Source organism: Cydia pomonella, chromosome 24, assembly GCF_033807575.1.
Source record: "Cydia pomonella isolate Wapato2018A chromosome 24, ilCydPomo1, whole genome shotgun sequence".
Taxonomy (NCBI): domain Eukaryota; kingdom Metazoa; phylum Arthropoda; class Insecta; order Lepidoptera; family Tortricidae; genus Cydia; species Cydia pomonella.
Window position 1 is genome coordinate 10650216 of NC_084726.1, and position 27676 is coordinate 10677891.

General features: G+C 37.6%; 1 protein-coding gene across 3 annotated transcripts in view; it reads right to left on the reverse strand.

Moving 5' to 3' along the window:
• The window catches only part of LOC133531212 (protein enabled-like), a 101556-nt gene that overhangs the window by 15581 nt on the left and 58299 nt on the right, over positions 1–27676 (reverse strand). The window contains exons 2-3 of one of the 3 annotated variants that reach the window (XM_061869349.1): positions 21543–22109; positions 84–249 (exon numbers count right to left, since the gene is read on the reverse strand). In XM_061869349.1, the coding sequence (XP_061725333.1) occupies positions 84–249; positions 21543–22063 (687 nt within the window). In that variant the 5' untranslated portion in view covers positions 22064–22109. Of the gene's footprint in view, positions 1–83; positions 250–21542; positions 22517–27676 lie in introns of those variants that run through there. The other 2 variants (XM_061869348.1, XM_061869350.1) reach the window with 2 other exon arrangements.

Here is a 27676-nt window from a genome sequence, read left to right on the forward strand (position 1 = left end):
TTTCTGGAAATCCCCAACAACCTCAGATTAGGAGAAAACAAAAGTTAGGGGTTAAGTCTACGAGTCTATAGAACATGTTGTACCTCATGGTCGTTGAGCTTCCTCCCAACAACCCTGAAGGTGTTGTGCTGGGTGTGGTGGTAGATGTGGACTTTGGATAGCCCCGAGCTGCTGCCTGACGGCACCCAGCGCTTCAGGCCGTCGTCGTACACCATGACGGAGGCGCGCGCGCTGCTTATCGATTGTTCGCTGTGGACAAAAACATCATTGTTAAATTGTCTAACGAAAGACAGATATAAGGTCAATGTGGAGAAGAACATCTATAAGGGAAAATCATCTACAAGCTCTTTCGTCGCTTCTAACTCTCGGGTTTGTACTCCACTTACAGAAAGAAGGCCGGTAAAGCAGAAGGAGCGAAGAGTTACTTTCCGACTGTGTCTGAGCGGCATACGTATACAAAATAGGAAATTTCTCTATGACGGTCTTCCCAGTAATACATTTTATATGCCAATTCATTTCACATTGACCTCAGATGATTTTTATGCTAGGCTATATTAAAGCTCTTGTCTAGACTAGCCCTGATTGACGCAGAAATCGACAAAATGAATTCCGAAGTAGCAGCTGAGGATGCAACCGAGATGAGAGAGCAGTTGTCGACCAAATCTGGGACACTAGGTATACCTAATGCTTTATAAAGGCATGTTTTAAGTTTGTTAATGCAATTTCTAATTATTCGTTCCATATAAAGTGATCAGGAGACTTTCATGTTGAACGAACTGAAGACATAAAATACAAATTAACTTTAAGTTATCTACTTAAATACCTATGAGGCATGTCGTTCGTGATTACATTAAGATGCAACTTGAGTCATGATATTGATCACTCAGTCATGAATTCAAAGCTTACGCAATAATAAGAAATCATTTAAAAAAACTAAGTTCACTAGTTGTCCACAAAATTTTAGGGCCTGTTTACACATTTTGGACACTGTTTTTGGACCCGGGTATGTCCTTAGACCCCAAAATAGTACATTACGATACAAGTGCGAAAAATAGGAAATTCGAAACGAGTGGCGATAAATTAAAACACGACCGAAGGGAGTGTTTTAAATCGACACGAGTTGCGAATTACCTATTCGCACATGTATCGTACAACGTTTTACAGTACATATGGCCCTTTAAATGTTCGACACAGTAACGTAATATGCTACTTCTCGCACTAGTGCTATAAAGTAGCCCCATATGTACTGTAAAAGAAGTATGGGCACTGTGAAGAGTGTGAAGTCTGTGAATGTGCACAGCACAGCGGATGTTATTCCAGATCTAGAGCAGACCCCAAATGATAGGGAAGTACCTCCACCCAACAGAAAACTGCAGCCAAATAACCTAGATCAGTGTTGTGTTCGTGCCGGTGAGTAAGGTTGCCAGAGCTCAGAGGGTGCGGACGAGTTTTAAAGTTCGGCAATGCGCATGTAACACATCTGGAGTTGCAGGCGTCCATAAGCTACGGAAACTGCTTACCATCAGGCGAGCCATATGCTTCTTTTGCCACCGATGTAGTATTAAAAAAAACATTGATAGTGTACGAGTACAGCATTTGCTACTTGCGTTTAGGTGGGTATTTTGACCGCAAATACCGCAATGGAAACTTTCTTTTACTCCGTAACAAAGGTTTTTCCGTTTTGCAAATCAAGCACCTGAACTAGTATTTGTGTTTCGCTACAGTTCCACTGGATCAAGTGTTTTATTAGCCAATGGATCACAGCGAATTCCGAGCAAACACGAGATCTGGGTCAACTAAATGCAGGGATGACAGACGGCTTTGCATTTCGGTTCAACGTTGATGTATCTCTGCAGATTAAGGATTTAGAGGGTTTAAAGTTTAAAAGTCTAAGTAATACTCTGTTGTTTGACACGTTTTATTTGGTGCTATTAAACCTGGGTGTATGATACTACCCAGCATAGAAAACGAGATAATTTATAATTCAATAAGTACAGAACTAACAAATATAGGACAATTAATTATCATTTCCTCATTTACAGTACTGTACTTGCCAGAAACACATATGCTCTATATGACGATATAAATAGGTATAAACGATGACGTCAAGTTAGCTAAATGTATCAATGTATATGTTAGGTACATTTTTAAGAGAATGAGACTGGTGACTAAGTATTGTAGAATTCCTGTAGATAATGTAAATCTTTGAATCACTCAATATATATATTGTTAACTTGTACTAAACCGTTCCAAACATTTCAATTAATTTTATTATACCTATCTTTAAATCAAGTCAAGTTTGTGAATTGTGAAACAAGCAAGGCTAACTAATGTCTTGTGAAAACTTTTAGTTCTGATTTTTTGCATATAGAATAGGGGATATTACGCAAAACTCAGCGTAGAAGGCGCCACTACCACATTTTGAGGGCTTACCCTGAAACACGAAAATCGAAATTTTGTTAACTGCCACTCCATCACTCTTGCATATTCGAGCGATTAAGAGGCCAGATAACGAAATTTCAATTTTTACGTTTCGCGGTAGGCCTCTGTAAACAAACCGCTTTGATGCATCAATTTCGTAGTAAAAACTTCACAAAAAACTGTTTAAGGCTTAGTACCTATGTATAAGTTACTCGTATGGTTTATGTGATGTGATAGTGCTGCTCTCTGGCGGAAGAACATTTTTCTGATTGACAGGTTATTCACATGAAGCATAAGGACAACTAACTAAAAGGACCCATCTCTGATTGAAAGCCAGATATGGTCTTGATGTGGCAAAGGCTGCTTTTTATCATGAAAGTCCAGTTCTCTAAGGACGCATTCCACTAGAACGCTACTTACATAACGTTACCCTTTTCCATTCCACACAAAACAATGATCGGCCGCCGCGGGTTTGATACGGGTAATTTTTAAAATTTAGACAAGAAATATCGTACGACAAAAAATGGATCATTTTCACAAGTTCTATCATCCCAGAGTATGATGCTTCTAATAAGCCAAACAAACTGGCACCGGCAAAACTTCTCACTTCTATTCGAACTAATTCATGTTCATAATTCATAAGGTTCATTCTTCAATACAATGTAAATTAATTGGAAAACTATTATCTTCAATGCAAATCTGTACGTGACACACATGACATGACTGCATGTGATAGTCATGTCGTTACCTTTTAGCTCCGTTTAGAACAGTGATGTATGCGTTCAACCTTGCGTAAGCAGGAAAAAAACATTCTGCAGTGTTTAAGGCCAAATTCCCGATGTATGATTGCGTTAGACTCACCTGATTTCTAACCTATGAAGTGGGGATCAATTAGGCATTTTACGAGGCTAAAAATTGCAAAAAAGAACGAACGTCGGTTCTACACTCACATAGACTCTACACTCTTGACCGAGAAGATACAAGCGCAAGAGAGTCAGCGGGACTTTTTTCATAGAAGTACATCTTATGTCATAGAGGACAAGACATTTTATCGTTGATAAATAAATACTAATAAAAATTACTTATTTCAGACTAAACTTATTAGTGTTAGGACAATATAAAAAGTATATAGAACTAAAACTAAAAACTAATCAGAGGCCGCATGCAGTCTCTGCTAAGGATTGAGCATGGGGCCATTTTCGCGTTCCATAATGATAGTAGATAGTTGATGATGAGCATAGTTCTATCTAAGTCTGTGTATGATTTTCGGTGTAGTCTAGATCTAAAATTTGAAGTTCCTTTAAAGCTGTTTCCTGGTTCCTACTGGTTTCAAGGAGCTTGAAATTAGGTCCAAACATTGACCCCATAAAGCCGGAGGTAGACGATCATCTCATGAATTTGGACAGCGATCGCGTGCACATCCCGTGATTGTCTTGTGTTAGTTGCTACATAGCTTACTTGTACACTTGGTTACTATCTCGGTTATTATGGTTTATGGCCTCGGCAATGCACGACGTAGTTATAAATAGATGCTTTGTGTTTTGTAGCAGAAATAACAAACTGCGTTTGCCCCCGCAAGATGCTAAACGTCCAGAATATATATAATAGAACAGACTTAAAGCGACGGACGTTAAAAACATTGTTTTATTCGTGGTTTTCGGAAAAATTATGAATGAAAGGAATAGTAACATAAAAATAAATGAGGCTTTAAAAACCTGACAAAGCCTGCGTTGTGGATTTTGCCTCTGTCTTGGTATGACATCCAAAATCTGAAATAAGAAAACTTTAAGGAACCTCATCACAGTCATCACCGGGACTGTGAATGCGTGATATTGAAACGTATGGTTTGTGAATACGATGAACAATATGGCCATGGAAATCTGTTTTTGACCATAGACAATAGTCAGGGTCCTGAATTTTCAACGTTCATCTGAATTTATGAATGAACGAAAGACATCAATATAAATAAACATATAGATACAAATTATGTATGATACACGTAAAAGGCAACAGTCATAATTTGTCTAGGTAGCATTCGTTTTTCAACGAGCCAAGTATGCGCAAACGCTCCTAAAATGGACATCTACCCTTACAAGCCTAAACGCTGTAAGTCCTTCTTGATCTCATCTAGAGACACGACTTTTTAGATCTGATGCAATTGACCAGAGATTAGCCGGAATAGGGCTTGCTTAAAGCGGTATGTACAAACGAAAACATTTAACTGGCTGTACACCTTATGCTGTGGAAATAAGGTCCACAAACGATTCGTTTAATCGGCATGGCGATGGATGTAAAATGAGTTCTGAACCTGATATGTTATGGACACGGGGTATGCGATAAAGTAAGACACGGATAGTTCTATCGTTATTAACAGGAAGAAGACAGTTTATGATTATGACAGTAAAGTTGTTTCCTATAGAAAATAAAACAAGATCTAAAATTTTGTTGCGCTTTCAACTATTTTAAAATCAATAAAAATTTATGAAATGGAAGAAGATTTATTGTGATTGTGACGTCACATCAAGCGTTCTCATAGTATAGTTATAATGGCCTCTCCAAGCTCACCGATAATCGCCTGTAATTTGCTATAACCAATGAAAACTGTATGAGAATTCATAGCAGTAATTTGATGCACTTAAGTAAGTAAGTAAATATTCTTTATTGCACCAACAATTATACATTTTACATACATGTAAAACTACAAATGAATTTTAAAGGAAAATAGAACCAGGTAACAACAGGCGGTCTTATCGCTAAAAAGCGATCTCTTCCAGACAACCTTTAGGTAGCAGGAAATTTCGAACTCATACAAAAGTCAACAGGTAGTGCAAGGAGCTAAATATGGAGACTATTAAATACAAACACACATACTACTTATGTATGTGTAATGAGAAAACTTGGTGTTGATTAAATATAACTAGAATATAAAACGGCTCCAAGTCCCCGCGTACGCATGCACGTTGCCGGTTATAATCTATGAAAACTATGAAATTACATGTCATATGTCACATCGATTGCGCACTTTTAATATAATTTGGAATTTGGAAATGAATATGTTCAAGCCTAGTACGATACTGTTTCCTCGAGTATTCATTTTGTTACGTAAAGTAACACAACGGACGCGAGATTGCCGCAGAAGGTCACCGCCTACAGTACAAGTGGGCACAATATTGACAAATAGCTAAATGTCAATTGGTCACTTTCATTGATAGGTGTATATAATTGTTTTTAATTTTTGTTTGTTCATTGCAAGACCGGTAGTCGGTGTCGGTAGAATACATATTGCATTTGTTAACTCTACTACAAGTCTGTAACTATTCTAAGAAACCTCGTAGAAGTCGAAGAGTCCGTTTTAGTGGCGTAAAAGTATGTAAGGGCCACTATAATAGTCATATTTAAATAGGTATTTGACGTTTCCACCCACATTCTGCCGCTTGCCTAATCGATTCAGAGGTGGCTCATATAAACGGACTATCTCAGAAATTAAAGAAACCTATTTAATACAATACAAGGTGCCCGTGAGCATTGCGAGAGATTTTAACGGTGCATTCCTGATGGCAACAGAAGCAAAAAATGCAATAGGACTTTTTGTGAAATTCGAGAAAAAAAATTTTTTGTTTTTTTTTCCCCCTTTTTTTGAACACAAAACGTAATTTTTATTGATAAACACATAACCTAAAATTAACTAAAGAGCAGTGGCGGATCGTTCAAAGAACTCGATTCCCACCGGCTTGTCTAATATCAGCCCATTGAGTACTTTAACGATCGGTTCATGGAGAACAGGAAAGCAAATTTAGCTACGGGTTCCCTACGAATATTTGTGACGCGCCGCCTCTGCTAAACAGTTTATTTATTTAATTGGGAGCAGCCTCTCGAATACATTTTTTTAATTTTTCGATGTCAATCAATAGGTATGTCCAGACTAGATCTCAAAGTGGTAATACCGCAGTCAAAAATGTGTTTTGTACCGACTTATGGCGAAAGAATGATTTCGAAAAACATTTAATTATCTCTGAAACTAGGCCTAATCCAGAAAATTTTATATGACATTTTAGTTTCTAATTCTAAATATTACCAGGAATGCTTAGTATATATTCCTTCCTATAAATCAATTAAATTGAGAGTAAACAGGGTGTTACAATATAGATCGTCTAAACCACATTGCTTTCTTCTAACGGTCACGTTCTTTCCTTAATTTGATTTGAAAATAATGCTAGCAAATTCGATAGCTTACTCGTATTAAATTTTATTATAGCGACGAATAAAAATAAATTATGCAACTTCGATATTCTGGACAATTTACATACATATTAATGTAACTAAATGCATTTAAACTGTTATACTCTAAACGCATATAAAGCAAGCTTGCGACATTATGCTAATATAATAGCATTCTTATCTCTGAGTTGGTGTGTCTGAGGTCTGTATTTAGGGATTGCAAACCGGATTGATTTTCAATCCGGCCGGATCCGGACGGATTTTGGCCGTAGTCCGGCCGGATCCGGCCGGACCGGATCCGGTTTGGTATAGGGATATAAAAGTTAATTAAATGACATATTTTTCTAGTTTTTTTGCGTAATACGTATTCCTAAATTTATAATTTGAAGTTAATAAATAACTTCTTAACAATAAAATAGAACTTGGTATTAAAAAGTGTCACAATGTCAATATAATTTTAAAAACAAAATTTTAAATCGGTAATTTATTATATTTAACCATTCTAAAGTGCTCAAATTTTCGTTTACAACTATAAATTTGATTAGTTTCCAAAGCCTGATGATGGGATGTGGGGTGGGAATTGGAGCTCCTTGAAAGGACAAGTTTTCGTAACTGTTCTTTGATTGAATTCTTTGTAGAGTCTGTTCGGAAAGAGAAGAGTCGTGGAATGTATTGGGCCCTATAAATTCCACGACTCTTCTCTTTCCTCACAAACTCTAACGTTGACATCCATTCTAGTATATTAGAGAAATAAGAGGTATATAGAGTGCTCACTCCATACATCAGTTTTGGTACCAAAACGCTTATTATTTTCGTAGTCGACATCTAGCATCGAGTAGCGGAACTCTCAGTACTGCTACTCGACAATAGATATCGCGGCAAACAAAAAGTCTAATGCTCAACGATTTTCCGCTAATATTATAACCAGAGTAACCGGAACTCTATTTTAAACTCCTACGCTTACTATTATTTATTACTTTTAACGAAGATATTTTACTTTTAACCAATTATGATATTAAATTCGCTCTAGCATTATCTTGCTCTAATTTATTTGTCCGAAAAAGTAGTAGACTGTATGACTTAAAAAAATTGTACTTTTTTTTAATTTATGGAAAAGTATATTGGTCAAATTATAAGCAACAACACACGACACGACGATCTAATGCGAAAAATAATAGAATGTACGATTGAAAACCATCGCGGAAAGGGACTCCCTAAGAAAAGTTACATAGATCAAATAAAGAATTGGCTAGACGTAGAGTAGCATGTACCAGGAGATGAAGGAAATTGCACTAGATTGGATGAAATTGTAAAGACAAAAGATTCTCTCTTAAATTTGAATAGAAAAGAATCTATATTTTATCATATATATACATATATCGGAGAAAACTAAAGATTATCAATATTATCATATATTCTTCATTCACACATATTGATGAGCCCAACTGTAGTTGGTTAATCTCCTATCACAACATTATGACACGACATTAACCTTCTCTTTAGCATAAATTACAAATGCCTTCTATGGCATCTCCATCCTTTCATTTTTCTTTCTATTACAGTATTTATGTAATCGTCATATCGTACCACCAACATGAAAGAAGAAGAAATCCTCTTCTGTTCCCAGTCATCGACATAATAAATATATTTTTATCTTACTAAATTTAAACTTTTTCATTCGTTTTTTGTTCTGTTCAACTTCATACCTCGTATCCGTTGCCTTTTCCTCATCTGAAACGCACAGCGCGTGCTGTATTTAGGCGTTTTTTTATTATACCGGGTCCGGCGATTTTTACCGGATCCGGTATATCCTGAAAAGTGCCGGATCCGGCCGGATTACCGGATCCGCCGGACCGGATTGCAATCCCTATCTGTATCGCTTGCTCGACGTCAATTCTCATTCCGCTCTGACTATTTTAAAATCCTGCCTTTTTGTACCAAAATTTACTTATTTGCTCCGCTGCTGTCCATTTTGGAAACACCAAAACTCCTTAACACCGATTGACAACCTTATTAGATCTTCCCTAGAATCCATTCTAAATATACAACTTAGCGAGCATTCTTGGAACCAGGCGTCCCTGCCCATCAGATTCGGCGGGCTGGGTACGCGCAAAATTTCTAGTGTTGCTTTACCAGCGTTTCTATCTTCCGTCCATGGCACGTCCTCCCTCGTAGGAAAAATATTAAAGGCCTGCACTTTAAACTACGAGACGGCGTGCTTGACGGAGGCCAGAAACGCCTGGCTGACGGCTTGTCCGGGTCAAAATTTACCTTCAAAATTAAACATTCAACGTTGCTGGGACGACACGTTGTGCAAAATTAACTTTGATAAACTACTTTCCAGCTCAGTTGGTCCTACACGCGCGCGGCTCCTCGCAGCTGCAGAACTAGAATCCGGCCAGTGGCTGCATGCCTACCCCTCCCCCCCCCACCGGTACATATCTAGAGCCGCGGATACCCTCCGTTTAGCCGCAAGCCTTAGATTAGGAGTAAAGGTCTGCGCCCCCCACAGATGCCCCTGCGGCGCAACCGTCGACGTGCTTGGACACCACGGCCTTTGTTGTCAATTAAGTGCCGGTCGCCTCTCCAGGCACGCTGCCCTAAACGATATCATCCGCCGATCTCTTGCTACCGTCAACGCGCCGGCTATCCTTGAACCAAACGGCGTTTCGAGGGACGATGGCAAGAGACCGGACGGTATGACCCTGGTCCCATGGAAGATGGGTCGAGTGCTAGTCTGGGACGCCACATGCGTCGATACACTGGCACCGTCCCATCTACCAAGAACTTCGGCCAAGGCTGGGGCAGCTGCCGAGGCGGCTGAAACCAAAAAGGTTTTCAAATATCGAAGTCTCGGCCCCCAATACCACTTTGTGGCGTTTGGAGTCGAGACACTAGGGCCGTGGGGTCCAAGCGCCAAGATACTTTTTAAGGAAATGAGTAAAAGGCTCATAGACTCTACCGGTGACCAGAGAGCTGGCAGCTTTCTCTCGCAGCGCATTAGTATTGCCATTCAGCGAGGGAATGCTGCCAGCATCTTTGGCACAATGCCGCGGGGGCCTTATTTAGATATATTTTAATTTAGATTAGTTTTTACCATTTTGTTTTATTATGTGCTGTATGTTTCCCATTATTTAATAAATAAATTGAGCACTAGCATCTGTATTAGGATAATTTAATTCATAAAATTGTCATGTGTCGTTAAGGTAGTTGAAATAACGGATTTAACACAAGAATTATTTATTCAGTAAGTATAACTGCTAAACCTAAATAAAACTAACAATTAATCTGTTAGATTGCTTATGGATCGGCATAAAACATAACATATATGTTTAACACAAATGCCATAAAGTAAAAACGCCATGGGAGGGGTAAGTCGTATATGACTGGTTATTGAACTGAGAAGTCAAATAGAGCTGTCAAAACCATTACTCAGTATACCTAGGTACTCTTTCAGATTTTCCGAATTATTTTTAATTAGAAATTGTGTCAAACAATACCTGCGGGCCTTCCGATAATTTTCTAGTGCATTTTTTCGTGTATTCAAATAATTTATTTTACCTACAGTCGACATCCTTATTATATAAAAAAAAAAATGGCCGTCCTATTCGTCCTAGTTGATCTACCAAACCTCTATTCTAAGAATTCGTTGGTTTTTAATACTGAAATGTATCTACTCTTTTTGAAAGACCAATATGATATGGAAGGTCGAATAAATATTAGAAGACATATATACCGTAGCAAAAAACTTTTATCCTAATTATAATGTCCTACGCACCCTGCCCTGAATGTGAGGGTCGGAGAAACGATGACAATATAAGTCATAAAAGGGAAAGGTCGCATTGTTAAATTGTCGCTTTTTCACACAAAGAAAATCGTGTCCAAATTCAGTAGATTATTTTATTCCATGTTGCATTTAGTTTTGGGACTACTTTATTTTAATGCAATAAAAAAAGCCTTGTCTAAAAAAAAAATCTCCGACAGGGACATAGCAAGGAGGGTGACATAGTGCAAAAGGTTAAGAGGAGATTAATTTAGGCTCTAGCCTAAGGTTAAGGTTATTAAGGTTATTTCGTATATTAAAAATCGTGGAGAAATTTGACGTGACGTTTTACTTTTTTCGTCAGATTTTGATACAATTTGTTATAGAGTTCCCTATAATCATAAAAAAAATCCCCCGAGTTACTTAAACGTATGGTATTTTCGTAACTCTATAGAAAATTACATACGTTTCTTTTGTCCCAAATTAGGGTTTCTTTTTTTTTTTTTCTTCAGATGTTAACCAAAAAAATAATAATTCAACAAGAATCAACCTTATATTTGTACTAACACGGTTTACAATGGCTATGAACTTGTGGTGCTAATATTGTAATATGTATAATATTGTAGTTTTTATTGCCACCGGACGATTTATTCTGGTCCAGAACAGTGAGATCTTCAAACCAATCTACCAAAAAAAAATTCGTCAACATATAAAAATCGGGCCTTCTATGGTGTAACATAGGTTTTCAATGCTCAACTGACAAATATAAAAAAATACATTCACATATAATTTGCACTCGCTGCCTATATAGAACAGGAAAAGCAAATTGATAGTAAATTAGACGTGCCCTATAGTGACAGGTACAAATGCAGGGGCCCGTGAAATGATCACGGTATAGGGACAAAACATTACAAAATACCTTTATTCTTTAGCCACTCAGGGGCCTATAAAAAGACCTTCCATTCCATTGTATTTTGAATCTTCATTTTGACAAATCAAATTTGTTTTTGCCTTGGCAGGTTTTGATTTCTGGGCATTTTAAAACAATGAGAAAAAGGTTTGATATCATATCGTGATATCCTAATATATATATATATATATATATATATATATATATATATATATATATATATATATATATATATATATATCATATAGTTTTTATTATGAATTATAGTCACTTTCATGGTAATCCTTTTCTGTAAAAGTTTTACGAAAAAAATTCCAGGAACAGTTGTCTTCAAACTGCCGGGAACTAAATGAATTCAATGGCAATTGTTTAAAATTTAACATTGTCAACCATCCAGGGATCGGAAACCGGTATTTTTTGTATGGGAATGAAAACGGTATTTTTTCGTTCTTTGTTAATTATTTCATTTCTAATTGGGCAATCTAATAATACGAAGTCGTTATCTAAAAACACAACCGAGTCCTATATTTGGAGTATAAAATAAACGGAAATATATGTTTATTTCAAAGTTTTTCCAAAAAACCGGTTCCGATCCCTGCAACCATCAATGTTATTTTTCTTTCTTTTAAGGACTAAGACTAACCAAAATTTCTGTCAAAAATAATTCAAACAGACCTTTAGTACTAGCTACATTTTTCTTTTGTACAAATATCAACAAGAATTTAAACGACCTCAGAACGAATGATTGTCACTTTTTACAAAATATTTGCATAAAGTCTATTAAATTAGTCAACAGACGCATATCCTGGTAGCCTGGAAGCCAAACAAAAAAAAAACGTAAAAATGACCAAATCTTACACAGGCTCGCAAACATCAAACCAATTCCCAATTTTCCAGTTAACCGTTTAGTAAAACCATTCATATCCTTGCTCACTCGGAGCGATCCAACTAGTGTTGGTAAAAACTCGAGTCTTTTGAGTCTAAATATGAAGAACCCTACTCGTATTTACGTGAATCTGGGGGCCGATTTTTTAATTTCGACCACTCGATTTCGTGTATTTCGTTCAATTAATATCTCCACTATTAGGCATTTAAATTCTACTAATCGAATTGAAAACGAATGCTCAATACCACTCGATTCCCAATATCTATCGCTCGTATTTCAAAATTAGCATTTCGCCGTTTCCTACAAATTCTGGAGTGACGCAATTGAACGCTCGAAATTCAAAAATCGGTCCCCTGCGCTTAAAAAACTTCAGTTTTTCAAGTCCCTCGTCGAGTTCTGTATTGAATCTTTTAAGTGCAGCTTAAACTTATTTAAGCTTTCGGATAAAGACTTCTTCAGATATGGTGTCAGTTTTATCTTAATAATAACCAGCAATAAAAACAGGCGTTATTGAAAGACGTATACCTAACACGCGAGCCTCGATTGTGAGGCGTTTTAGAAAACTATTGTACATAATTTGAGAGTTCTTTTTAGAGAACTCAAATCTTTACAAAAGACTCAGGTCTCGATAAGAAGATTAGTTTTAATTTAATGATTAGAGTCTGAATAACTGAGTCGAGTCTTAAAGCAGCGGAGACTCAAAGGACTCTAGTTTTAGCCAACACTAGATCCAACGGTCGATGTGGAGGCACGATCCATTCAATTATGCAGACGCGTCGATGGCTCTGATCCAAACCGATTCCTTAATTGAACCAATTCGAACATAAATTATGTGAATTTTTAGGTTTATAGATATGGCGATAAATTATTAATGAGCTATGAGCTCGAACACTTAGCGTTTATTGTGAGAAATTCTACAGAATTCGTTAAATCTGTTCTCCAATGTTGTGTCTACGCCGAACGATTGTTTACGACCTATTTCAGAATGGACACTTGGGCACTTGCTTTGACGACCAGTTTGGCCTAGTGGACCCTGCCTACGAAGCCGATGGTCCCGGGTTCAAATCCTGGTAAGGGCATTTATTCGTGTGATGAGCATGGATATTTGTTCCTGAGCCATGGGTGTTTTCTATGTATTTAAGTATTTATAAATATTTATATATTATATATATCGTTGTCTAAGTACCCTCAACACAAGCCTTATTGAGCTTACTGTGGGACTTAGTCAATTTATTTATATGAGAACGCTTAGTACCCTTATACGATTTTTATTACCTACGTAGTATGACAGACAGGGAGAGTAGGTACCTATCTATTACACAAAATAATTGTCTTTTAAATGTTTCTCATCAAATGAATACATTTGTATACGAAAGATAAATTAAAATCTGTAATGTTAATAACATGCAACGTTGCAATGCATCTCACATAAAAACTATTGCAACACCCATCAAACATACAAGTTATGGTATCACTGAATCTGGGGTTAACGCAAACATATTACCTTCGACGTGGGCTCGCCGTCCTACACTTCACTTTTACTTTTGCGACATAAAAAAGGTTTGGGTTTGGCCTAGTTTGGAAATACGTAGGCAGGAGGCCATTAGTCTTACTTATTACTAATACGATGGGCTAGTGTGAAACTATAAAGACAGTACAGAGTATGGAAACTTGAATACAAAACGCGGCCTGTCGGATTTATATAAAAAAATATGTAAAGTCATCAAATCGATTACTTTTGTTAAGTCAGACGCAGTACATATATACTATAGTAAATAGAAACTCGTAAAGTGCTGTGCAAATTTTATTACGGCGCTGAAAATAATAAGGTATTTTAAGGAATATTTCACGTGTAAGTTCCTATCATAAAATATTTATAGTAATCGTAGGTAAGTGTAACTGTCTATTTTTTCAAATCTATAATAATGAAAATCCTATAATAAAATAACCGATTTAGTTAATGGATAACTGAACAAAATCATACTATAAATGAGCATCTTCATCTCTACAATCCATCATTCCGCAACCCCAGGCATTGTTTACCAACATCAACGTCATCTATAAAGTTATTAAGTATACTATTGTGGACTTTATGGCATTGTTATAAAAACTATACCTATGCAATAGTTGATTTAGAGTCAACCCACATGTGGCCCGCAACCCGCATCTTGGTTTCGCCATGCCGGGCCCACACAACACCCGAAACTCTCGCTAACCTAATCCTAACTTTATTGCAATAGAACAAGGTTAAGTTTCTAACAGTGGAAGAATTGTTAAAGAAGGTTGGTAAATTAAGAATAACAATAGATAAATAATAGCAGTAAAGCTGTTGGTTTCGCAATGTGAAGAAAAAGGTCTTAAAGGCCTGGGTACAATTTGGGGCATTCAAAACCGATTCAAGTCACAATCTAGACTAAAAGCGTGGAATGGGCACTGATGAAGTTACACTGATAAGCACATACATATTTATGACTCAGGGTCAAATACATTGAAGGACAATGTAAACTGGTGCCTTTGTCAAGTTTCTACACTTTCTACAAGATTGAATACTTATGTGCAGGAAAGTTTCCGAAATTGTGATAATCCACTTAGAAAAAGTTCGGAATCTTCTCGTATTTTTGTATGGGAAACGTAATATTACATTTTCAAAACGAACATTTCTTTTGTTTCCTGTAAATATTTATTGAAATTTCCGAGAACTTTTCCAACTAAATTTTAGCTCTTACCGGGGTCCAAATTAGATTGTACTGCTATTTTCGTGGGCGACCACTGCCAACTATGTATTTTACTTATTTATAAAGAAAAGCTACCATTTTTTTTTTCATTTCGTTAACAAATCGCCAGTGTAACCATTCCCTGATTTACGAAAAAGGCCCTTTGAATACATTTTTATGAAACACGTTACGTACGGGCCGGTTGTATTCTGTCCTACGCGAGATATTATCATCCGTTGAGTTCAACTGAGTAACAAAGGACATGCATGTTCCACATTTCAAATGGTAATGTGACATAGATATTATGTTATTGTTATTACACACTTTTCTTTAGCTTCACCGCGTAACACTATAAGTATTATATTTGTACTAATATATGATGTAGGTATGTGCTTTAAATCTTGTAACTTTTTAGAACCACTTCCAGGTGTCAGATTGAGCTAAAATTTGGCATTCTTCCGTATTTCCTATGTCAATGCAATGATATGCTAACATGGAGCTGATCTGATGATGCAGTCGCAAGGTAACCAAAGGAACTCCTCGGTGGAAAAACACAAACACATTGAGTTTAGGCTCAATAGAAAGGTTTCGAGAAGAACTTGATAGACCTTGGAGGATCCAACAACCGGAGTCGCCTTTAAGAGCTTACCCCTCTGTCAAAAACCTAGGTCAATGGATTGTATAGACTGACGTTTATCTGACATGGATATTTGTACGATACGTACAAATAACCATACATTTGACGTGCCCCTCCCCCGCAAAAATGGTAGACTGTTTTGTACAGAAAATTACAGACATGGCGTCTCCAGTTGTTAAATCGTCCAAGTGATAGATATTAAAATGAAAAAAAAAAAGTACAGTCAGCAAATAATTGTTTTGACAGTGTTGTATGGTTAGTAATTTGATCTGCTTATTTTTCTAAGTCTTTTAGTAGAAAAGCATGATAATTGAAGCGGCTAAATTTTCTGGCTTCGTATTAAATTGAACGGATTAAAATTTAAAATAAATACTCAGCCTGCAACATCCTCCGTTTACCGTCTCGACGATAATATACTATTGCGGGCGCAGTTTGTTAAACTAACATATAATTTAATAAATGTACATCCAGTATTCAAATGGTATCGTCTTAATCATATTTTGTCAAGTTCTTAAACTCGTCCTGTTCTGCTTTTGTCGCCCATTCTTCATTCGTCATTTTCGAGGGTCGTCTATGTCTTATTCCGGCTCACTTCGGTATTCATCAACATCTTCTTTGGGCGTGTTCGATGTTAAGTTATGTTGTTTTCAGACTCACTCGTTATTCGTAAACTCGTTGTTGGTCCTATTCGGTTTTTGACAAGTTCCTAATTCATCTCATTCTGCATTCGTCACTTTCACTAGTAGTCTTTGTCATCTTTGGTCATGTTTGTTGTTTGTCCTTTTCTAGCCTAGGGCAAGAAGTAATATAGGGAGGCATAAACAAGGAACTTCATGTCTTCATTTCCTGATACATACATTTGGGAACATGTTTGTGAAAATATATATTTCGGCAATCTCCGAAACAGTCCTAATGAATTCGAACGAGAATAATAGAGAATGTGTCTAACAAAGAAATATATGAATTCCAAAAGAAGCGAAAGAAGAAAAATACTAAATAACGAGTGAGTCTAAAAACAACATAGAGTAACATCGAACATGGCCAAAGAAGATGTCGACGAATACCGAAATGTGCCGGAATAAGAAATAGACAAACAACAGAGATTACCAAAGATTGTATGGACGACCCACGAAAGTGACGAATGAAGAATGGGTGACGAAAGCAGAACGGGACGAATTTAAGAACTTGACTAATAACGATTAAGACGAGCCAAGATGATACCCAATAAACAATGGCAAAGTGGCCAAATATATTGTAAGTTGCAACACGTCTATGTAATTATAGTAAATCCAAATGTATTGCGGTATATTATTCTCTTGGGCTGTTATTATATATTTTGACCACCCTAACTGGTAAAGGCCCTCTTGATTGTTCAAAAACTAATGAGAAAGTTGCATTGTATCCAAATGCGGGGCCAAGTAATCAGATGCAAATTTCGAGTTGTTTCCTTGTTGGCTGGTAGAATTGACTTTTGAATGATATTTTTTTTTACGTTTATTTGGATTTGATTTGGTTTGTTTTTTTGGTATTTCATTGTTAGTATTTTCCTCCCGTTAGTATGGTGAAAAATTGTGTGTTTCACTCGGAGGCAAAGTTTTTTTACCCGTGAAACCCTCGAAACGCTCAAGATTTCACTTCTCGAACCACTCGCTTGTGGTTCGATTTTAGAATATTTTGCTTGCTCGGGAATCAATATTAGCACGGGTGGTTAAACAACAAAAAATAATTAAGATTTTTACTGCTCACACCGTGTTATCAATTATGTCATCGCAAAAACGGGCGCGTACTCTGAGTAAACAAAAACATCCGTTATCTTTTATTACGCTACCTATCTGTTACTTATAGAGGTCACACATTGCCTGCATCTAACTACACCGACTACTGACTGTATACAGTTTGCATTGTTTCGGAGAAATGAATATCTTCATCAAACCAGCAAAGCCAGAAGCAGAGGGCGCTGCAATCGTGTCCTCGAGTTTCCAGTAGGTATAGAAGTGGTTTAGAATTTTAAAAGTTACAAATATTTGTTTTATATACAAAGATAAGATCTCCAATAATGATGGTACTTAGGTTAGGAGGATCGTCCGTTGATCAACAAGGATCTTGACCTAAATCAGACCTAGACTAAAGCCTTCGATACTTTTAGTAAATAATTCGAATTAGAATGGTACTAGAGAAGACGCTATCCCGGTAACGAGGTTCTTGGCTTAAATCAAGAGTCTACAACCTTTTTGACCACACCATGATCAAGTTTTCGGTTCTCCCATTTTGTTTTGCCGGGCCGGATTGTATGACATTTTATTTACCTTGGCCTAAATGAAACATGTGGACCGAATTTTGAAGACCTTAGGTCAAAATGCACTATTGGCTAAGCCATTCTGTTCCGAACCAATTCGCTAAAACACAGCAATAACCAAAACAACATTTACTGGAATGCAAACACCAATCTGCCAACGATATCAAATTGCGAGCCCAATAGATAAGGATAGTCAATAGTGGAATAAACATGGCACAAACATAGCAGAAATTAAATTCGTATCAACATGTACCTAGAGTCAGACCAAGCTAGGTCGGCAGTTATTTTAAAGGTCAAACTTCTAAGAAATTATGACTTGTAAAACAAAACTTGCACAGTCTGTCCTATCAAAATTCGCTGCCGAGTTCGAACAATCGAAGAAGCTAATATTCCACACCGTTTTTTTTTTTTTAATACAAGAAAGCGTTTTCACCAAAGCTGAAGCGGATAGGTAGATTTCAAGCTCGCTTGATAGAAAATTAAGGTAAAAGTACTAGTGCTCGACGCTGCACTAGTACTCGACATGGGCACTTTATGTCAAAGTGACAAGGATTAAGTTCGAATACAGAAAAATCTTCGTTGTTCAAATTTAACCTATATTTCCATGAAATAAAGTGCCCATGTCGGTGACTAGTGCAGCGTCGAGCACTAGTACTTCTACCTTACATCTTATCTGTGCGGAAGGACAGTCATAGAATGTATGGTACCCTTATATTCCACGACTCATCTCCGCATACTATAGTTGTGTAAATTAATTACTAGTTTGTAATTTCCTATAAGACCATCTAACGGCCCGGCCACGACTTCGCGCGGCGGCGGCAGAGGCGAGCGGCGGCCATAAGTGGGAACGAAAGGTCGGATCGCTGCGTCACGCTCCAACCTATGCTCGCCGGTCGCCGCTGCCCGCCGCCGCGCGATGTCGTGGCCGGGGCGTAACCTCGCGACCTGACAAGTCAAAACGCAGTAAGCCATTAATTGGTAACTGGCAAGTTATCTATTACGCAAATCTTGTTCGAAAACATGTAAAACACATCCTACACGCAAAGGAAACTATTTAGAGTCGATTAAAGGTTGCGATACAAAACATTGAATAGGTTTATTCTATTTGTGCAGTTTTATACCAAAATGTAACTATGAACGTAGGCCAGTAGCATATTTTTATGACCAAGTTCTACCAAAATACCTTTTTCCATATGTGATAAAATCTCAGTCGCGAAGAATTGATTTTTTTTCTTCGTGCTGGGATTGCTACCGATTTTCAACCCACCGACGGAGCCACGGCTGATTTTTAAAAGGCATCATCTCTTTTATTCACGTACGAGCAAAATCTGTTCCCGGCCAAAAATCTAAAATACCTCCTTAATACTGGTATTAAATATGGAGCTTCTTAGTAACATTTTACTAACATAGCATATAAAGCCTCATTTACACGACGCGAGAATTTGCATGCCATATTCGATAGATTGCTAACTACAGAGTAAGTAGAGTCAACCAATTTGATTACTAGGCCACTATAGAACCTTGTCGCTTTAATTACTACGTACATAACATACACCAGACAATAACCACTGTCGTAGAAGATAAACAAATTGACGCATTATGAGATGGTTCTATAGTGGCCTAGGAAATAAATTGGTTGACTGTTCAATGAATTCAGTCGACCGACCAAATACCGAAATGAAACGAAAATCGTTCTTGATCCTTCTAAATGTGGTTTTAGATTTGTTTGTAACTATATAGGTCAATTCAAGAAAACTAGCGCGGATTCAATGAAAATGTTGACAGCATGTGCTCGCATGAATTTAGCAATAACGACACCGACATATGATCTGAAACAATTTACTTAAATAATGATTATAAATATTAGAAATAGATCTTATTGACTTTACAATGTGGTGCTTTTAGTCTGGTGATACTAGATGCAATAGGAATCATAGCAATGACTAACTCGGCCTGATAGCGAGAATATGATTGGACGTGATTTCCGTATTAACGTATAATATATGTGTCAACTGTTATCTAAAATACATACTAACTTGTCAAACAGCCATATTTTTAACTGTCCATCGATAGACTTTATGTCATTGCAATAAAGTTAACTGTGTAGACGATGGTATTTCAGATTTATAAATTAAATGTAGTTATTTTAGTGTAATGTTGTTGATGTAAGCCTGCGCAATGTTATAAGTTACGACAAAAGATTATCCATACCATTATACTAATACTATAATTTAATACACATCCTAATATAAACTACACACTACATTTTATGCCCTTACTTCATGTCATACAAAAATATTTGTTTAAGATTGAACTTTAGTTAATAGCTATCGATAGAGTTGAACATTGTAACTGCCATATATGTATGCGGTAAAGGGATAAGGTACTACATATATTATTAATTTATTATAAATGCGAACGTAACACTGTCTGGATGTGTCTGACTGTTACCACTTCTCGCTTTAACCGCTGAACCGATATGAATAAAACTTGGAGATAGTTTGAGTTCCAACGAAGTCCTACATAGAATATTTTTCATGCCGAAAATCATACCTTAAGGGAGTGAAAACTAGGTGGCACTTCCGGTACTGGTTTTCTATAAAAAATCAGTACCGGAACCGGGAATCCCCGGTTTTCGCCAAACAAACTCAGTACCGGGAGCATTCCCTAGTGAAAACTGGGATGAAATTTAGTTTGCAGAGTGGCGGGCAGAAACTAGTAGTTTACAACTTGTATCGTTTACCCTTCAGACGCCTCAAAGTTATTGTTATCATCTACTACTGTTTTTAAGGATTCTCTATCAGACGGAAGGAAAATTGATAACAAATGACGTCACCACGAATCGGATATAGGGTGAATAATTATGACGAACACAACAAGTTAAATGACAAAATTGAGTCACGTTTTTCTGCGACATTTATTAGGGCAATGCGTTTTGGAGAACAAGAGATTTCTACGAAAGGGCCGTGTAGATATTGCTATTGAACGCGCGAGTTCCGTTCTCGGATGGACCAGTGTAAGCTAAGATCCGTAACAATACACCTTTATTAAAGAGTACTAATGCTGGTTCTTTGAGTCCTCGACTTTGGCAGTGATTAGAACGATACTAAGGGATCGTTATTGACGTTATTGTCATTCAGACGCCCGCATGTTTTTTAGAGTACGCACTTTCTAAAACGACGAATATACTTGCAGTTAAGACATTAAATTATCAAAACTTCATGTCTTCACTTTCACATCGACCATTAACGGGTTAAAATTACCACGAGAAAAAATAAAAGTGCCATTAATTGCAACCTTAAGATAACTTTGACGGATTAACTAACAAAATGTTTGCTTTTTAAAATTATTTACGTTAATTAATTAATAATCTTACATCTTTATTACGACTCTGTGTTGTGACAGCTGTAATTTCAGTACAGTTTTACATTTTAAAGTCATAAATTGCATTGAGAAATTGAGATGACAGATGTCAAAGTAAAAACTGAAGAACCCCATTCTAATTTCGATATTATGATGTTAAGATACAATGAAACATATGAAAACGAAATTTAAAGGTGTATGTGGAGTCCTTTCGGCGAGCAGAGGGACTGCACGCCAACCCTCTTGCGAGCTTCTGCGTAGCACACTCAACAGTGTATAGGCAGATTTATTATTTTATGTCGCTATTATAAATAAATAAATAAAAACAGCTTACTGTGCCCAATACTCCTCCCAATTCTTCTCCTTACTCGAACCATATCCTCTCGGCAACGTTGCAGTTTTCCCTCTCCCATTGAGAGACGCACACGATCCTCTTTTGTCCGGCAGGCTTAACACAGAATGCCGTTGTACAGGCTCCGAACGAAATGATTGAAAAGAGATTTGAGAACCCATTTCATCTGACTTTAGACTCGTCTGGGATCCGCGACCATTTTGATTGTGGTATTTTTCTAACGCTCCGTACTCTCCGTTTAGAGATTTACTGCCAGAGTTGATTTCGCTGTTAACTCTAGCTAAAGGCGGTCTTGGAGCTGGTCGTCTATATTCAAAACTCTCGCCTCTACTGAAGGAACTGGTCCTTTTAACCATTTTTGGGGACTCTTGGACGTTGATAAGGGAGGTCATCTTGCTCTCCATCTCCAAATCTATCTCGTTTTCCAGCTGAGTTTGTACATGAGCCAACATCTCCTCTAGATCCCCCAAATCGGGATCTATGTTCATTTTAACACGACGCATTATCACTTTTAGAATGTAACTTTTTGTGTATCACAGTTCACTTTCACTAAAAAATATGACAGTAAATCGATGGGTTTCGACAATTTGAGCGAGTCACATTGTAAAGGCGGAGAGACGTGCGCGCGCGTCGATGTCTCGAGTGCTACTGATTGTATGATTGACGGACATTAAGGGCAAGGCTACAAGCGTCGCAAGCGCAACTGTGTAATTTATTAATTTGTGGTTGCAGTTTTTTTAACTGCTCTGATAAGGTACAGTAATTTTAGTATTTATGTAGGCTGTTTTACGCTATTTTACGCTGCTTTTATCTAAAAATAATATTATATACACGCTAAAAGATGTTAATAGAATATTTTACTACAGTTTGATAATAAGGATATTATTGAGATAAAAATGGGTCACACTGAACGACGTTTCTGGGTACCTATACTACCTATACCCAAACAGAACATTGCGAAAAAAGAATATACCACCTACGACATATAACAGCTTTTTCGTTTTCTTCTTATCAGTTATCGCCTTCTTATCAGTAAGTCTTTATTAACGTAAAAAATGTAAAATATTTCCAATTTTTTTTTATGACGGTGACGGTACCTTTAAAAAAATATAATTTTGTATTGTATCCTATCCCTATGTTTATCTCCAGCAACAAAGGCGAGTTAACCTCGATGCACATCACCCGTTATCTTGACATCCGATACAGATAACCTGACAGAATCATATTATAATTACACGTTACATTCTCAACCTTATTACATGGCAATACGGGGAAAAAATTCTATAGGATTTTCTAAAACAGGCTTGAAACGCGAAGTAGTTTTTCTGAAGCTACGAATAGGTATTCCAAGATTGCATGAAAGCGGGTTACGGTGAAAACTTGTTGTAAGCTTATATGGCTTGGTAATCATATTTTTTATAGTTATTGACTTACAACATGCAATTGACTTCGTTTAGAAAGCCCTAAATGCTCCTTACTGACCTATCTATTTGAAGGAAATCTGGATTATGAATGTTTGTCTTGAGAGTAAATCTGAGCTACTTTTGCACCGATGTATATAATAAAATAGAATAAAGTGTGGTTGTGTCAGTATAAACGTCATATTTTCATTGCCAATTTGACATTGCCACACTTTGTGATTGCAAATTCCGTGCAGAAATACCTTGGTCCGAATTTATAGACTTGTGAGGCTTGGACGGTAAGAGAGAGTGAACAGAAACGATCGCACTAATATATCAAGCAGGAGCTCAAGGTTACACAAAGACTTTCGGCAATCGTTCACTCCCGCATCCTTAGCTACTTCGGTCACGTTACGCGCAGGGAAGACGACGCCATGGAGAGGCTGATGGTTCAGGGCAGAGTGGATGGCACAAAACCTAAACTGCGGCCCTCAATGAGATGGGCCGACCAAGTGGTAACTCTCACCGGGTTACCTTTAAATCTGTGCATGCGTCGTGCAATAAATAGAGAAGCATGGCGGGAAGCAATGAAAATGGCTGTATAACGACCGCAATGACCACGACTACTGATAAGAGTATACAACTGAAAACAAGAAGAGGCTTAAATGTGAAATGTCAACCATTAACGCATTCTATGCCGTATCCGTCATGTCGCCTAGCCTTATGTTACCTATCTGTAGCACCTGACAAAACATTGATTGATGTAGCTTATAAAACAGACTAGGTATTACGTGTTTTAGTTTGATTCACCCATATACAATATATGGGTGAATCAGCTTTTATTTGACACTTGTTGCCATAGTTACGTTTCCCTGGCCTAGGTTATTCTATGCAGCCTGGTTTTATGTCATATAAATGAAATAAACGTGCCTTTTTGTGGTAGTTATAAGCCCTTTCCATAATGGGGCATGTTACTAGAACTTGTTAGAGCAGTTTTTCTAACTAAATTTGTTACAATTTTCCCCTGCACAAATATCTTATTATTGAGAGCCGGTTGTATTTTATCCCACTGCTGGGCAAAGGTCTACATTCTTATGAAGGTAGATGATATCGTAAAGTATGCGAGGGTTAAGTCCGGACTCGTCCTGAGGGTCGCGAAGTTGGAATCTCGAACTTTAATTCTTATTATTTAATATAATAATTTAGCGATCTTCAACACGGAGGAGTTTTGGCCGAAGGATGTGAAGTTTCGGCGGTTCCGAGGCCGGCTCCCTGACACTGCGGGGTTGCGCAATGCATCGCAACCATAATAGTAAATTACGATACAAGTGCGAAAAATAGGAAATTCGAAACGAGTGGCGATAAATTAAAACACGGCCGAAGGGAGTGTTTTAAATCGACACGAGTTGCGAATTACCTATTCGCACATGTATCGTACAACGTTTTACAGTACATATGGCCCTTTAAATGTTCGACACAGTAACGTAATATGCTACTTCTCGCACTAGTGCTATAAAGTAGCCCCATATGTACTGTAAAGTGATTTATAGTGTTTAGTTTTAAAATACATTGTTAGATTATGTATGTTGGTTTTAAGGTATTAATCTATGGGCCTCTAGTTGCCTGAAATAAAGGTTTTCATTTCATTTCAAAGGCCTCCCCCCGCTTTTTTCATTACGCCCGGTTTTGAGCAGTCTTCGGCCATTCTTTAAAAGAGTCTAGCTCGTCTAGCCATAACCGTTTTGAGCTGGGCTGCCATTCTGTGGTAATCTTGTCCCACAACTCACTCGGCGTACGACAGACATGGCCAGCCCAGTCCTATTTTAGCTTGGCCGCTTTACGAGCTACATCGATACTTTCCGAGCTACTTGTGTTCTGGTCTAGAACTTCTGGAGCGCAAACCATGACCATATAAAACACAGTGTAAACATGCCATACGATAAAAAAATAAATGACCTATTAAGTCATTTGCGTATTAAACTATCAGATTTAAGAGAACTGATATGACGCTATTTGAATTGTAATTCACAAATGTACTGCTGCTATGTAAATTTGGCTAGTATAACTTTAACCACCGACTAGAGTCCTTCCAAGCTAACTCTGGACCGATTGACTAGACAAATTGTGGAGTGCCACAACAATGCGGGCGAGCTGGAGTGTTTAGAGTAACGCACCCAGTTTTTTTACGAAAAATAGGTACAATGGCTTTCGTATTGCCGATCTACTACTACCTAAAAAAACTTCATATTTTTATCAAAATTTAAAAGACTACGGTAGCTACTATGGTACTATAAGTAGCTTGGTCCGACGACTCTTCGCGTTATTGTTGAAGGCCTCTACTCACCTTGCAACAAACCGTTTGCGATTATTGATGCGTTGCGGCTTCTGATCAATCAATCAAATTCGTTGAACCTACTTTTGGCCGACAATGTTGTATAATTTGTTATAAGGTCTTAAATATCAGGTATCAATAAAGGTCTTGAATATCAGGGGTCAAACTTAATTAGGCACTTCAGATATGAGCCAAGATAGTAGGTAACAAGAACAAATAATCAAGCCAATTAGGCCTGGATTTGTTGGGACAATGATCCTATTGCCACGATTGCCCTTTTGATTTGCGAAATGGGGAACTAGACTAACTTTCAATTAACTAATTGAGAGAGACACTTTAGTAATCGTTTCAGTTAGAACAATAATAACATAAATAGGAAAGCGGACAGACGCGCCTAAATACAAACTTAGTCAATATCTTCCTCTATGGATATTAACATTATAGAAATATTTCCACACAATTTGATGTATACCTACAGACAGTTCCTTTTCCTTCCTTCCTTCCTTTTTGATTTTATCGAATTAATTATTACATAAATAAAATATAAAAAGGTGACAGAGCTTTATCGAACCAGCGTCCTCTCCATTCGAGGCACATGCCTAGTCCACTTGGCAGTACCGTATTAACATAAGGGCACATGGAGCCCGTGCTCAGGGCCTCCATCCTCAGAAGGCCCCGAAGGACAGACAGTAATAGTATATTTGATTACCCATAATAAACAGAAGATCATAGTAGAAAAATGTTACTTTAATTCGCTTTCTTTACTTTCCGAAGGGGCCCCAATTCTTAAGTGCCCAAGGGCCCCAGCATGGTTTATTACGGCCTTGCCACTCGGCCACCCCCACCCGGGCCACAGCGGCATGGGTAGAATTGTCTCAAGTCCGACATCGCTTAACCAACTCAATTTCTGTTTGACTCATAGGTACAAATTACACTCTGAAACTAATCGACATAAGGCAAACTAGGAGCCAGGTTTGAAAAGAGAACATGCAACTCCCTTAATCAAGTCAATTGATCAATTAAATTAACAGAATGGCTCTCAAAACATGCTGATACATTCTCACGGAGATGAAAAAAAATACAATTAATATAATACACTTTCAACATCATATGTTTACATAACTGGAAATGGGAAGTATAAAGTTGACAGTATATGTAAAACATGACCCTGAGTGACTAAAAGATAACGCACAGGATAAAGCAGATTTTCATAAAGTAGGGATCTTAACCATTTTTCACCGAGAAACGAGAAAGATAAAAGTCTCAATTTCAGTCCAAGTATAAGGCTACGTTTTCACCAGAAATGTGCAAGGAGGTACGGCCACGTCCAAAGACGCGCAAAGACCACCCGGTAAAACTGGCCTTGAACCTGCCTGTAATCCAGCCACGTGGCCATGAAAGACCACCCGCCACTTGGCCGACGACGGTCGAAAGAGACCTTAAAAAAGCTGAAATTGACAATAACGCCGCCCGAAATCGTGCTCAGTGGAGGATGCGGACGAGGAGGGCCGAACCCAAGTAAATGAGACTACCGGTCTAGGGAAAGAAGAAGAAGAAGCGTAACTCTAGTGGATAGTATTTTATTAGTGCTTACCAAACACATCCCTCGCTACGCATTACACATCTGTAGTCGAAACGCAGTCTAAAGCTGATTTACGAAAGTTCATATAGACTTGATATTTAAGAGCCCTTAATCCTTGGAGCGTTCTCCGATTTCACGAAATAACGCTCGATAGATGGCGTTGGCGCTCGGTACGCGAGCGCCGGCAACGCGACGCGCGTATCAATGCAGACTAGAATAATCTTGATAGTTTTCAATATAATTTCAAGCAACATTAATTTTAGTGTCATATGATATCATATGGGCACTCTTTATTTTATTGTATATGCACAGTAGTTTTTTTTTTTATGTACACTACTACTAAGTGTACAGACTACAGAGTGTACTATAACCCTTGCTCTTTATTCTGTCTCTTTCACACCAATGGAAAATGAAGAAGTTACTAAATGACTGCAGGTATAAATAAAGTATATTAGTGCGATAGAGAGACAGATAGTGTTTCGTTGTCGTATCGTAAACGATTGGCATGTTGGCCACACACTTGCTTAGTGCCTAGCCAAAATACCAATCGTTTGCGTATATTAGTGCGATAGAGAGAGAGTAGTGTTTCGTTGTCGTATCGTAAACGATTGGCATGTTAGCTACGCACCCATGATACCTAGCCAAGAAGCCAATCGATTGCGCATATTAGTGCGATAGAGAGACAGATAGTGTTTCCTTGTCGTATCGTAAACGTTTGGCATGTTGGCTACGCACCCATGCTGCCCAGCCAAGATGCCAATCGTTTGTGCATATTAGTACGAGAGAGAGACAGATAGTGTTT